Source organism: Nerophis ophidion, linkage group LG24, assembly GCF_033978795.1.
Source record: "Nerophis ophidion isolate RoL-2023_Sa linkage group LG24, RoL_Noph_v1.0, whole genome shotgun sequence".
In the NCBI taxonomy this organism is placed as follows: Eukaryota; Metazoa; Chordata; class Actinopteri; order Syngnathiformes; family Syngnathidae; genus Nerophis; species Nerophis ophidion.
In genome coordinates, this window is record NC_084634.1 from 18,505,595 (window position 1) to 18,518,094 (window position 12,500).

At 39.1% G+C, this 12,500-nt stretch overlaps 1 protein-coding gene across 2 annotated transcripts in view; it reads right to left on the reverse strand.

The window, feature by feature from the left end:
• Positions 1–12,500, reverse strand: part of rbm25b (RNA binding motif protein 25b) — a 36,145-nt gene that overhangs the window by 6,867 nt on the left and 16,778 nt on the right. The window contains exons 9-15 of one of the 2 annotated variants that reach the window (XM_061885783.1): positions 6,893–7,010; positions 6,707–6,796; positions 6,509–6,582; positions 1,904–2,054; positions 1,302–1,740; positions 940–1,232; positions 763–861 (exon numbers count right to left, since the gene is read on the reverse strand). In XM_061885783.1, coding sequence (XP_061741767.1) covers positions 763–861; positions 940–1,232; positions 1,302–1,740; positions 1,904–2,054; positions 6,509–6,582; positions 6,707–6,796; positions 6,893–7,010 — 1,264 coding nt within the window. Of the gene's footprint in view, positions 1–762; positions 862–939; positions 1,236–1,301; positions 1,741–1,903; positions 2,055–6,508; positions 6,583–6,706; positions 6,797–6,892; positions 7,011–12,500 lie in introns of both variants that reach the window. The other variant, XM_061885782.1, reaches the window with a different exon arrangement.

Here is a 12,500-nt window from a genome sequence, read left to right on the forward strand (position 1 = left end):
TAACGTTCAAAATATAAAACATTCTCATGCATTTTAATCCATCCATCCAGTTTCTACTGCACCTGTTCAAGAATTCGCATTAATGGTAAGAAGTATTTTATTTATTGTTGGTTACCTTAAGAAAAAAAACTTTATGAAAAAGAATAAGAGACTTATTATGCTCTAAAAATGTTGGTATTACTTAAAAATGCACGCATTTAGTTGTATTCAGTCCTAAAAAAAATATTATATGGCTCTCACGGAAATACGTTGTAAAATATTTGGCTTGTATGGCTCTCTCAGCCAAAAAGGTTCCCGGCTCCTGGGTTAGGGGCTTTTAGGATCCTCAAGAACTTATGTCCATTTTTTTTTTTTTTTAACTGTTATTGCTCAAAAATAATGAACCAAATGCAATGTTAATTAATTTTAATTAAATAATGTGGAGTTCCCATCAAATATTCCACTTCTAACATTTTTGTGGGGATATTACATATGTGTCAAAAACAAACCCATTTAAATAAAACTATGTCAACATAGCGGTCTGAAGGTGGTCTACAGATATGTGGACATTTAAAGAATTTTTAATTTTTATTAATTATTTTTTACTTTCATGACTGAGACCCTTTTAGGTCCTCAGGACCTCAACAGTCGCCCAAATTGAGGAAAGCCTTCAGAGTTACAATTTTGTATTGGTTATAAATATGGAAAATATCAAAATTATTCCTTATGCTGCCCTCAGTTGAAGAAGTTTGGACACCCCTGCCTAGGGTCACAAGATGCTACCTTGGAGCAGACAAAGTCCACGAGCGTTGCTTCCTCCTCTCCAATGTACTCGATGATCTTCTTGTTGATCCAGGGTCGAACCCGTCGTTCCATTAAGGTCTGCACCAAAAAGGAAAGAGTTCCAAGTTTTATGGTGTTAAGGCTGCAAACCAGGAAGTGAGTATAAGAAATCCTCACCGAGTCCACCATGGACCAGTCCAGCGGGTACAAGAACAGGTCCGGCTTGGCGGTAGGAATCTTCTCGATCAGGCTCTTGATGTGTTTGCGCTTCTCTTCAGAGTTGGGCCCTTTGACCGCTGCCAGGCCCGCGCCGTCCACCCCCAAGCTCTTGTCGTCGTCGTAGTCCAGAGGCACCAGCTTCCTTTTGCGTGGCTGTTCCTCCGTTTCCTCCTCGTCGAACTTGTCGAAGACGCTGTCCACGGGCAACTTCTTCCTCTTGCCTGCATTGGTTTGCCCGGGACTTCCTGTGGCTGCTGCACAGAGACACCATGTTTACTTTGTGTGTCAATGCCAGACCATGCTTGGTCATCTTTGCTCACCGAGTTTGAGGCTCAGGCCGATTTTGGGTCTGTTCTCGTCCGGCGGTAGAGCGTCAGGTGGAGAGTTCTCGTGAGGGATGATGATGCCGCACGGCGACTCGTTGCCCGGCGTGTCGGGGGACACGTTGCCACTGGCCGACGACACGGAGGGCGCTGCCGTGATGGGCCTCATGGTGGGCTTGAGGCAGGGTTTCACCTCAGGGTTGTCCTCCTCGTTGTCGTAATCCTCATCCTCGCCTTCCTCCACCTCGTCCTCAGAACGGGCAGGGCCCAGGCGAGCCTCGGGTCTGTCTCGGTCCTCTCTGTGGTCCCTCTGGTCTCTATGGTCCCGCTGATCCCTGTGGTCCCGTGACGCCCTATGGCGCTCCCGTGGCTCCTCAGGCTCAGGTTCCTGGACCACAGGGAGTCGTCTCAGACGCTCCTCCTCTTCCTCCTCCATCTGGACCAATGAGACGTGCGGTGCAGTGATGCGTGGCCAAGAAGACAACAACATGTGCAGGGAGCAACAAAGACACACACAGACACACACACACACACACACACACACACACACACACACACACACACACACACACAGAGACAGACAGGAATGAGACACCTACCCTGCGTAGTTCTGCGTCTGGATCTGGATGTCCCTCGTCGAGCAGCCGCTGTCTGATCTCCTCCAGCTCCTCCTTTTCTCTCTTCCTGTCACGCTCATCCACCTCCACCTCCTTCTCTCGGTCGCGGAGACGCTTCTGCAGTGCACTGCCCCTAGTGGGCGCAGCCAACAACGACACGCTTCAGAACAATGGCTGCAGTTTTTTCTCTCTCCCACGGAGGCAAAATGAGCGCCACACAGCGTCACGTTTTCATGTTATGTACGGTCACAGTTCAGACAAAACCACAAAGACCGTTTTTACATATTTCTTAGAAATGCAGTACACACGTGGAAATATTCTTTGGTGTTAATATTTTGCCTCTTAATAAAAGGGGAAAAATAGAAACAAGGTAGAAAAGGAATAAAAGACAGGCAAAATATGTAAACATTTTTGTAATGTAAATAATAAAACTTTAAGGACAACAAGGCTCAGTATTGGTTCATTGAAGGTATGATTTAAACAATATTTTTATGATTATTATGCATCATACAGGTGGTTTCTGCAGGTATCAGCCCATCTATTTTAATGTAAATGTAATTCTTATTTACTGAAGATAGGGTGTATGAATTATATATATATATATATATATATATATATATATATATATATATATATATAGTCTACTCAGTGGCCTAGTGGTTAGAGTGTCCGCTCTGAGATCGGTAAGGTCGTGAGTTCAAACCCCGGTCGAGTCATACCAAAGACTATAAAAATGGAACCCATCACCTCCCTGCTTGGCACTTAGCATCAAGGGTTGGAATTGGGGGTTAAATGACCAAAAATTATTCCCAAGAGCGGCACCGCTGCTGCCCACTGCCCCTCCCACCTCCCAGGGGGTGAACAAGGGGATGGGTCAAATTTCACCACACCTACTGTGAAAATCATTGGTACTTTTTATATATATACCGTATTTCCTTGAATAGCCGCCGGGCATGTAATATGCGCCTGCCTTGAATTACTGCCGGGTAAAACTCGCTCAGCAAATTTATTAGCGCATGCTTACTTTTACCGCCGGGTCAAATTCGTGACGTCACGACTGATGCTTCCCCTGCCGTCATTGTCAAAATGAGGAAGTGGTTTTTTTTGCTTTTACTGTGTGTAAACCAGGGGTCTTGTTCCACAGCCATACAGATCACACTGATGGTTGAGATATAAAACAATTTTAACACTCTTACTAATATGCGCCACACTCTGTGAACCCTAACTAAACAAGAATAACAAACACATTTCTGGAGAACATTGGCTCTGTAACACATTATAAACGCAACATAAGAATTAACCAGAATTCCAATGCATCCATGACTCTTGGCTATATTATACACCCACTAGCACCAACCCACCCACCCACCACCCCTCTCCGTGCGTCGGTAGAGGTAGGCGGGGTTGGGGGCGCATATATAATATAGCCAAGAGTCATGGATGCATTGGAATTCTGAGTAATTCTTATGTTGCGTTTATAATGTGCTACAAAGCCAATGTTCTCCAGAAATGTGTTTGTTATTCTTGTTTGGTTAGGGTTCACAGAGTGTGGCGCATATTAGCAAGAGTTTTAAAGTTCTTTATATCACAACCATCAGTGTAAGCGGTATGGCTGTTGACCAAGTATGCATTGCAATCTCGTATGAGAAGCAGCGAAATGCATGCGTCCTACCGGCATGCAGATAGCATGGTGCAAAGGTGGGCACGATGACATGTTGTAGAGCAGTGGTCCCCAACCACCGGGCCGCGGCATAATTTTTTTAAATTTTTTACTGCATTCAATTAGTAAGTGCAGGGGTGAGAAGAGGTTTTAAAATTATTAGCGCCTGCTTACTTTTACTGCATGCCTTGAATAAGCGCAGGAGTGAGAAGAGGTTTGAAATTAATTAGCGCCCCGGTGGCTATTCAAGGAAATACGGTGTATGTATGTATGTATATATATATATATATATATATATATATATATATATTTATTTATCAGGGGTGTGGGAAAAAAATTGTTTCGAATACGAAGAGCGATTCTCACGTTGTGCGATTCAGAATAGATTCTCTTTTTTTTTTTATCAATTTTTTTTTTTATTTAAAAAAAAAAAAGAAAACATTTTAGCAATCCAACAAACTAATACACAGCAATACCATAACAATGTAATCCAATTCCAAAATCAAACCTGACCCAGCAAAACTCGGAACTTCATAAACAGAGCAATTGAGGAGACACAAACACGACAGAACAAACTAAAAGTAGTGAAAAAAAAAAGAATATTATCAACAACAATATCGCTATTAGTTAGAATTTCAGCATAGCAGTGATTAAAAATCCCTCATTGACATTATCATTAGACATTTATAAAAATAAGAGAACAATAGTGTCACAGTGGCTTACACTTGCATTGCATCTCATAAGCTTGACAACACACTGTGTTCAATATTTTCACAAAGATAAAATAAGTCATATTTTTGGTTCGTTTATAAGTTAAAACAAATTTACATTATTGCAAGCCGTTGATAAAACAATGTCCTTTACAATTATAAAAGCTTTTTTCTTTTTCAATCTACTACTCTGCTAGCATGTCAGCAGACTGGGGTAAATCCTGCTGAAATCCTATGTATTGAATGAATACAGAATCGTTTTGAATCGGAAAAATATCGTTTTTGAATCGAGAATCGCGTTGAATCGAAAAAAAATTGATATATAATCGAACCGCGACCCCAAGAATCGATATTGAATCAAATCGTGGGACACGATTCGCAGCCCTAATGTATATTATATATACAGAGAGACAGAGAGAGAGAGAGAGAGAGAGAGAGAGAGAGAGCTTGAAATTGTATGTACAGACAAAATTGTAAGCATTTGACAATAATGAAGAAAAGTTTACATTAACTGTGGCCACATTAAGAATTAATGTAATTATAATATGTTGATAATGCAAGTGACACTTTCAAACGTAATAAAAAATGTTTTCATTACTGTAGTATTTTCTATCATTGTAATTTGGAATGTGAATAACTTAATTACCCTAAATAGGTAAACCTCAAAATGAAATGGACTCAAACTGTTAACAGAAAATGCACTTCAATAAATACACAACATCTTGAAGAAAGTGGGTCAGGTGGTTTGTTTTGTCTTGTTTGTTGCCACTGCAGTCACATGATACTTGATCATTCGTCCGTTCGGATGGGCTCATGTTGCTTATTTATTTTAAAGATAAAAAAAATTCCCAGACTGGGACTTTTGGATTTTAAAAGACTGTAAATTCCAGAATATAAGCCGCTACTTTTTTCCTACACTTTGTACCCTGCAGCTTATGAAACTGTGGCTAATTTATGAATTTTTCTTCGCTGATGGCCATGATGCAAATAGTTTTCATTTTACACAAGCAGAGACATTGAAAAGGTGTTATTGTTTGTGCAATCTTTTGGACGACTTTGCTAAAGGGTGAATGATAAGCGTTTTCTGCTGTTTGAAGTTTTCAACTGGAAATACAAGTGTGTTCCTTCTAATTATCCATTGCGCTTCCACTTGTATGGAGTCTTTGTTCAACACTCCAAGCAACATTTGTATGTTTCATTATATAAATAAAACAATACTTACTGACTTAAACCGTTACGTTTAAGTCGGTAATGTCAATAGGAATGTTTTCATGCATATTTGTACGCGCTATCATAATGTAATCAAGCTAGTCGTTAGCATTAGCTAATATGCAGACAGGTTTATGAGTGTCTTAGTATTAACTTACAATGGCTTTCTTTTTTGTATTGTTTCAGTTTGGTAAAACGTCAACGTGAAGTTATTGAGTTGGTTTAGCTGATTGGAGAGCTAGCTTCTGCAGCAAGTGGGTCCATGACGAGAACTTCTGTTTTGTTTGATCAGCAGTTTTATTGCCGTGTTCCAAACACCGTTAGGAACATGGCAATTCGGATATGTCTACACTAATAAGCCCTTAAATGCGTAATTATTTAAGCATCGTGTCAGTCACCCTAAACCATGGTTTAAGGTTCCCCTCCTTGGATAATTTTTTACACAGGTAAGTGCGCTGTGTATTTCTTGAATCTCCAGCTCTTAGCTTTGTATGGACTAATTGATCATTTACAAACTGAGTTCGGAAAGGAAGTGAAGCCAAAAAGACCGCGTCCCACACAGGAAGTGAAGTCAGAAAGAACGCGCCACAGCCAGCTTCATAACAACCGGAGCTAACCACTGGAAAGACGGAAGCGAGTCATTCAGACATGCCCGTGTTTCTCATTCTTCCACATGTACAGATGCTTGGTGAAATCACACAAAAATACCTTAAGAGAAGAAAACGCGCGATTACAGCTATTTCTGCTACAACACATCTCCGATGGCAAAAGGACTTTCGACTGTCCGGGTCAGCTGTGATTCTACTTACCGAAAAACTTTTTCCATGTATGTATATTAATTTAAAATGTATATATAATATTAAATGCTTCTTAATGCCATTCAAGGCCTCAATTTTCGCTAACACGGATAAAGAATAAATGCCATACAATAATTATTGATAAACATCCCAAATATAACGACAGTATGGTTAAAAAAGCCAACAAAACAGCCCTAAAAATAATGACTACCTGTAATATTTGGGGTCATCGCGGTCGTCGTCGTAGTCCTCCAAGAACTCTTTCAGTCGCTTGCCTTCCTTCACCTGACAAAAGAACAGATTGAAATTACATTTTCTAGAAGGTATAATTACATTTGAAAGAAAACAAATTGTACATATTAGAATGGTATGATATGAAAGTATGGTCATTTAAAACCAGCTCTTTTACCATCTCTCGTCTGCGCTCGTCTTCCCTCTCAGCATCTTTGGCGTAGTCGCGCGCTTTTTTTCTCTCCCTGAGCTCCCAGTTTTTAAGGCGCTACCAACAATGATTGAATTTGTCAACGCTCGTAATTTTACATCTACTAACCATTTTAATAATAATAATAATATTAATAATAAATATTATTCTTACCTCCTGATAGGCTGCTTCTTTGTCTCGCAGCTTCCTCTCTAGTCTCCTGCGTTCGTGCACGTCCTCTTCATCCTCGTGCTCTCGCTTCTTTTCTCGCTCTCGATCTCGGCTCATCTCCCTGTGACCACACGGAGCGATAACATTTTTCTACACATGTTCAACTTCACAGTAGTCTGCAAAAGTAAACAGCCAAAAACATTTTCAGCATGCTCTTTTATTGTGTTATTTTATTATATCGAGATTTTCTTTCTTTGATGAATTAATGTTTTTACAACACTGGTTCCTTTTTTCACAGGTTATCCCTTTGTTTTCTTAATGTGCCTTTTGTGGAAATCAAACTATAAATACATGAGATTTTCTGCAGCCATTTGATTAGCTAAAAAAGCCTTATGGTTTATTATGTACATGAATGACTGCAAACATTCACTTTTTCAATAAAACTGTGGACTGTGTTGTTGACAATCACGCCAAGTGATAAAATGCTGAAAGTCAGTGTAAAGATGTGATGTCCCTAACAGTTGTATTACTTTATGCGAAACCAAACCGTGACCATTATTAATCATTTGAGTTGTCAAATTTTAGATCAGATTTGGAGTCCCGATGCGATAGTTTGACAATAGATTAGAAAAATGAAAATAATTTATAGCAAGTAACTAAATTAAACATAATCCCGTATTTTCCGCACTATAAGGCGCACCTAAAAACCTCAAATTTTCTCAGAAGCTGACAGTGCGCCTTATAATCCGGTGCGCCTTATATTTGGAACAATATTGAGCCACAACAGGTCTCGCAACTACGGTAAGCAGTCTCGCAACTACGGTAAGCAGCCACCGACTTAATTTTCCCCCGTAGAAGAATAAGTGCGCTTCTTCTTCTACGATAAACAGCCGTCGACTTCATTTTCCCCCATAGAAGAAGAAGCGCGCTTCTTCTACGGTAAGCAGCCGCCGACCTTATTTTCCCTGGTAGAAAAAGAAGCGCGCGGAGCAAGCTGGGATATATGACTGCGGGAGGCGTGCCGTTTCTGTGTGTTTATGTAAAGACCCCAAAATGGCTCCTATTAAGAGACACGCTTACGACGCAGAGTTTAAACTCAAGGCGATCAGGCACACAGAAGAACACGGGAATAGAGCATCAGCGAGAGAATTTAACATTAACAGCAGCGACACGGACTCGTTTAATGACGACTTCGACGAGACGGAGCCGTTGGATGCCGTATTCGCCCAACGGTTTGATTCGAACACTGAAGAAGAATTTGAGGGATTTGTGGATGAGGATATTTTAATAAAGTGAGCTTTACATGTTTATTTTGTGTGTTGTGTTGTGTGACATTATCGTTTCAGCAACATTGAGTTATTGATATATTATTGCTTTGCACTATTTCGACTGTTACTATATTGTGATTGCACTAACGTTTGATTTACCATAACAGTATCAGACTGTTTTTTACGTGTTTATTGAATCGGGGAAAATAATAAAACATCTGTTTATTAATTTTGGGAGTGAACGGAGTTGTCAGAACGCTGGTTTGTAATGTATTAATAAAGTTTGACTGACCTATCTGACTGTTTTGTTGACATTCACTTTAGCGCAGCTCCATCTAAAGGATGCATAATGTAACCCCAGCCTCTACTGTAGCATCTATTCTATGCGACTTATAATGCGGTGCGCCTTATATATGAACAAAGTTTTAAAATAGGCCATACATTGAAGGTTCGCCTTATAATCCGGTGCGCCTTATAGTGTGGAAAATACGGTATTTGATAAAGTTCATTGTATTTAGAATTTGCTAGTATTGATGTAACCCAGATAATGTATATCAGTGAACTCTGCTAAACAATGTGGTCTACATACAACACACAAAGACAAATATGTTTCAGAGGGCCAATTTATTTCAGGCCAGAACAAATTGACAAAACTATTTTAAATAGCTGGAACAAAACATACATAAGTAACAAACCGCAAAATAACAACATGTCACAACATAGCTGTAAACCTGGCTTCACCCAAGGAAGGCACACATGACATGATTATATGTCATGTCGCTATATACAACACATACTGCTTTACACACGCTTAATCAGGCCTTTTTTTCCCTCTCAAGGAATTGTGAAATAAAATCATGTGTTCAGGAGATCAACATTGTACTGAAGCCCAGAACACTCTACGCATTTCCTTACTTTTAGTTTAGACAAAAGAAAAGATTGGCCTGGCCCACTAGGATCCCTCTTTATGATTGTGAACTTTATAGTCTATACATTTAGAGTGATGTGATAATCAAACACTCTACAAGTCAAGAATGAAACCGTATACCGGACTGTCTCAGAAAATTTGAATATTTTGATAAAGTAAAGTCCTTTATTTTCTGTAATGCAACTAAAAACATGGAAATGGGTGCACCAGTCCCAATAATGCAAATGAGCTAAAGGCCGCTATTGAAGCATCCTGGGCATCCATAACACCTCAGCAATGCCACAGGCTGATTGCCTCCATGCCACGCCACATTGATGCAGTAATCCGTGCAAAATGATTCCCAACCAAGTACTGAATGCATTAATTGACATTTTCAAATGTTTGATTTTGTTTTGCTGTGATAAATCTTTTTTTTTTAAATTGGTCTGAGGAAATATTCAAACTTTTTGAGATAGGATTTTTGAGTTTTCTTAAGCTGTATGCCATAATCAGCAATATTAAAATAATAAAAGGCTTGCAATCTTTCAGTTGATGTGTAATGAATCCAGAATGTATGACATTTTCATGTTTTTAGATGCATTACAGAATATAAAGGACTTTATTACAATATTCAAATTTTCTGAGACAGTCTTGTATAAGAGAATTGACAGTATGTGTGTACTTTCAGCGCTGAATGATGAGCAGAGGCAGAGTTTGGAGTGTTTTCTTTAGCTCGCTTTCCATGTCCAGATACGTGGAAAATGTTTTCCGTGCCATTTGCTGGTTGACGCCGGTATATTGATAATTAGCTGCCTGAAATCGGGTGATTCCACTGTAGAAATCGCCTGCATGTCTTCTAGCACATACACTGCAATGGCACATACGCTGCAATGTTGTCCTGGCTAGCACTCCCTCCGTTAAAATCTTTAGGTGAAGGTGAAGTAGCATCAGAGTCTGTCTCTCTTTACGAGCTTTGTCAAAGCATGTTGCTTGGAAAAAATCTGCTGTTTCAGCAGATTTGAATTGCTGTTTTGGGCAGTAAATAGGATCTTTGATCCAAGACACAACTTACATTTAACTAAAATGTTATTTTCATTGTGCTTGAGTCTCAACAAAAGAAAAGTAGTGAGAATAACTAAAATGTTATTTTCATTGTGCTTGAGTCTCAACAAAAGAAAGTAGTGAGAATAACTAAAATGTTATTTTCATTGTGCTTGAGTCTTGACAAAAGAAAAGTAATGAGAATAACTAAAATGTTATTTTCATTGTGCTTGGGTCCCGACAAAAGAAAAGTAGTGAGAATATCTCCATGTTAAGACACTCGGCTTCGCCATGATGTCTTATTAGTAAACGCAGACACGCCCCCCCAATTCCAACCCTTGATGCTGCGTGCCAAGCAGGGAGGTAATGGGTTCCATTTTTATAGTCTTTGGTATGACTCGGCCAGGGTTTGCACTCACAACCTAACGATCTCAGGGCGGACACCAGGTCACTGAGTAGGTTTTGTGTGTAGCATGCTTAGCCATTCATTTTCCTGTTGTCCTCCAGTGAGAATGCTACTTGTAAGAAACTTAGTTTTATTTTCCGCTGTGGTAGTATTTTGGAAGCGACTTCGCACAGTGGATAGATGACCCGTTTGTCACGCACCCTCCTGGATATCATGCAAATCTTGCATGTGTGTAACAACGAATATGGAAATGTAATTGTGTCTCCCTGAGGCTGCTTCCCGCAGAAAGGAATCTTGCACATTAGTACTTTTTATTATATATTAGTACTATTTATCGCATGTAATTACTGCTGAGCTCGGCAGCTCATGGCCTGGCCAGCTCTATAAAGTCTATAAACTTAACAATAAACCAACAAACAAACATTTAATGCTGTATGATTGTTTCCAATTTAAAAATATGTGATTTAAAATGGAAGCTGGAGCATTTGTAGTGCAGGTGTGTATGTCTGGAAATATTTGTACATTATACTTAGAGATGTAACATTTGGGAACTAGTTATTGAGGCATTGTTGAATGTGCTCAAAAAGTACTTTTATACACACTGTTGACCAAGTTTGATTTTTTTTTTTTTTTAAATAACTAAAATAGATAAGACTTTGTTAGAGAAGCCACTATTTTGTATGTTTTGTGTTTTTTATGCTTCACTGATAGTGTTTTAGTATTTTATCTGTTTTAAAGGCTAAACTTTTATTGTTTTAAATATCGGTTTGTACTCTAGCACTTTTTCTGGCGGGCGTTGTGGTGTCCTACTCACATGATGGTCGACTAGCATCAAATCAAGTTGAAGAATTTTAACTGAAAACATCGCTTTTCTGTGCTGTTCCAAGCATTCAAATCGAGAGATAGGAAATGCCTTTTAATAGTCCCGACAGAAGTGGTTCATATACGAAATAAATTAAGGAAATTACGTCTAGGGAAATGGCTCTCAAAAATATCACTTTCATCAACTACAGTCGGACCATGCTTGTGTCTGCAGCGATTCTTAGTATTGTGTGAGAAACTTTCTGTGCTGCAATCAAGTTTATTATCATAGCTAGTGTTTGAAAGCAGAGCTAAATGTAAAGAAAGTGCAAGGAATTGCATTACTTTTTGTGTTCATCAAAGTTATGTTGTAGTTGTAGTATAACTACAAAGACCTGATTGTGGACATAAACTAACGTCATGTTAAGTCCTAATATAATAAATAATTGTGATTGTTGGTCCAATCCAACATGTTTTAGAAGTCAATTTTCATAACAGAAACTAGTATAAGCCTAGTTACTGTGTTACAAGTGCTTGTCCTTTTTCTTATTAGCATCACATCAATCTGGTATGTTACTTAGCAATGCAAGAATATGCTTAATTTGTGGACCCCTCCAGATGTACAGACAAGATACGCCTCCAATCTTTTCTTCTATAAATCCTTGTAAGGTCATGGCGAGCAGTAAAGTACTAAGGGTTGAATAGGTTAAATCTTTCAATAATTGCATTATCGCTTAAATATTTTCCTCTAAAACTTTCCAAATATGCCCAAATTTGCGCTGATGCAGGTATAAAAACAGTAACCTAAAAGGGACTCTAGACCATAACCTAAAACACGGAAGTAAAAATGATTCAATGGGTAGAATCGGCGCTTTTGAGTGACGTGCATGTCACTACGGTAACCATTGAAAGCTCTGCCGAGTGGGCGGGTTTGTTTACACAACAACTAGCTGGAGACCTTACAGACGGAGACAGATTTCTACAACAAAGTCTTGCAGAACAGTGATAAGTGGAATTTTTTACCTTTCTGCCTTTATGTTTCGCCGTGTTTGTTGCATCTATGTGGCGCCAGTCAGTCCATGAGTTTGTCAAAATGCAGTTATCATTCACATTTTTTCCATCATGGTAATTAAAAACTAATACTAACCATCGGGAGTAATCATTAATACCGTTAATTGATACATCCCT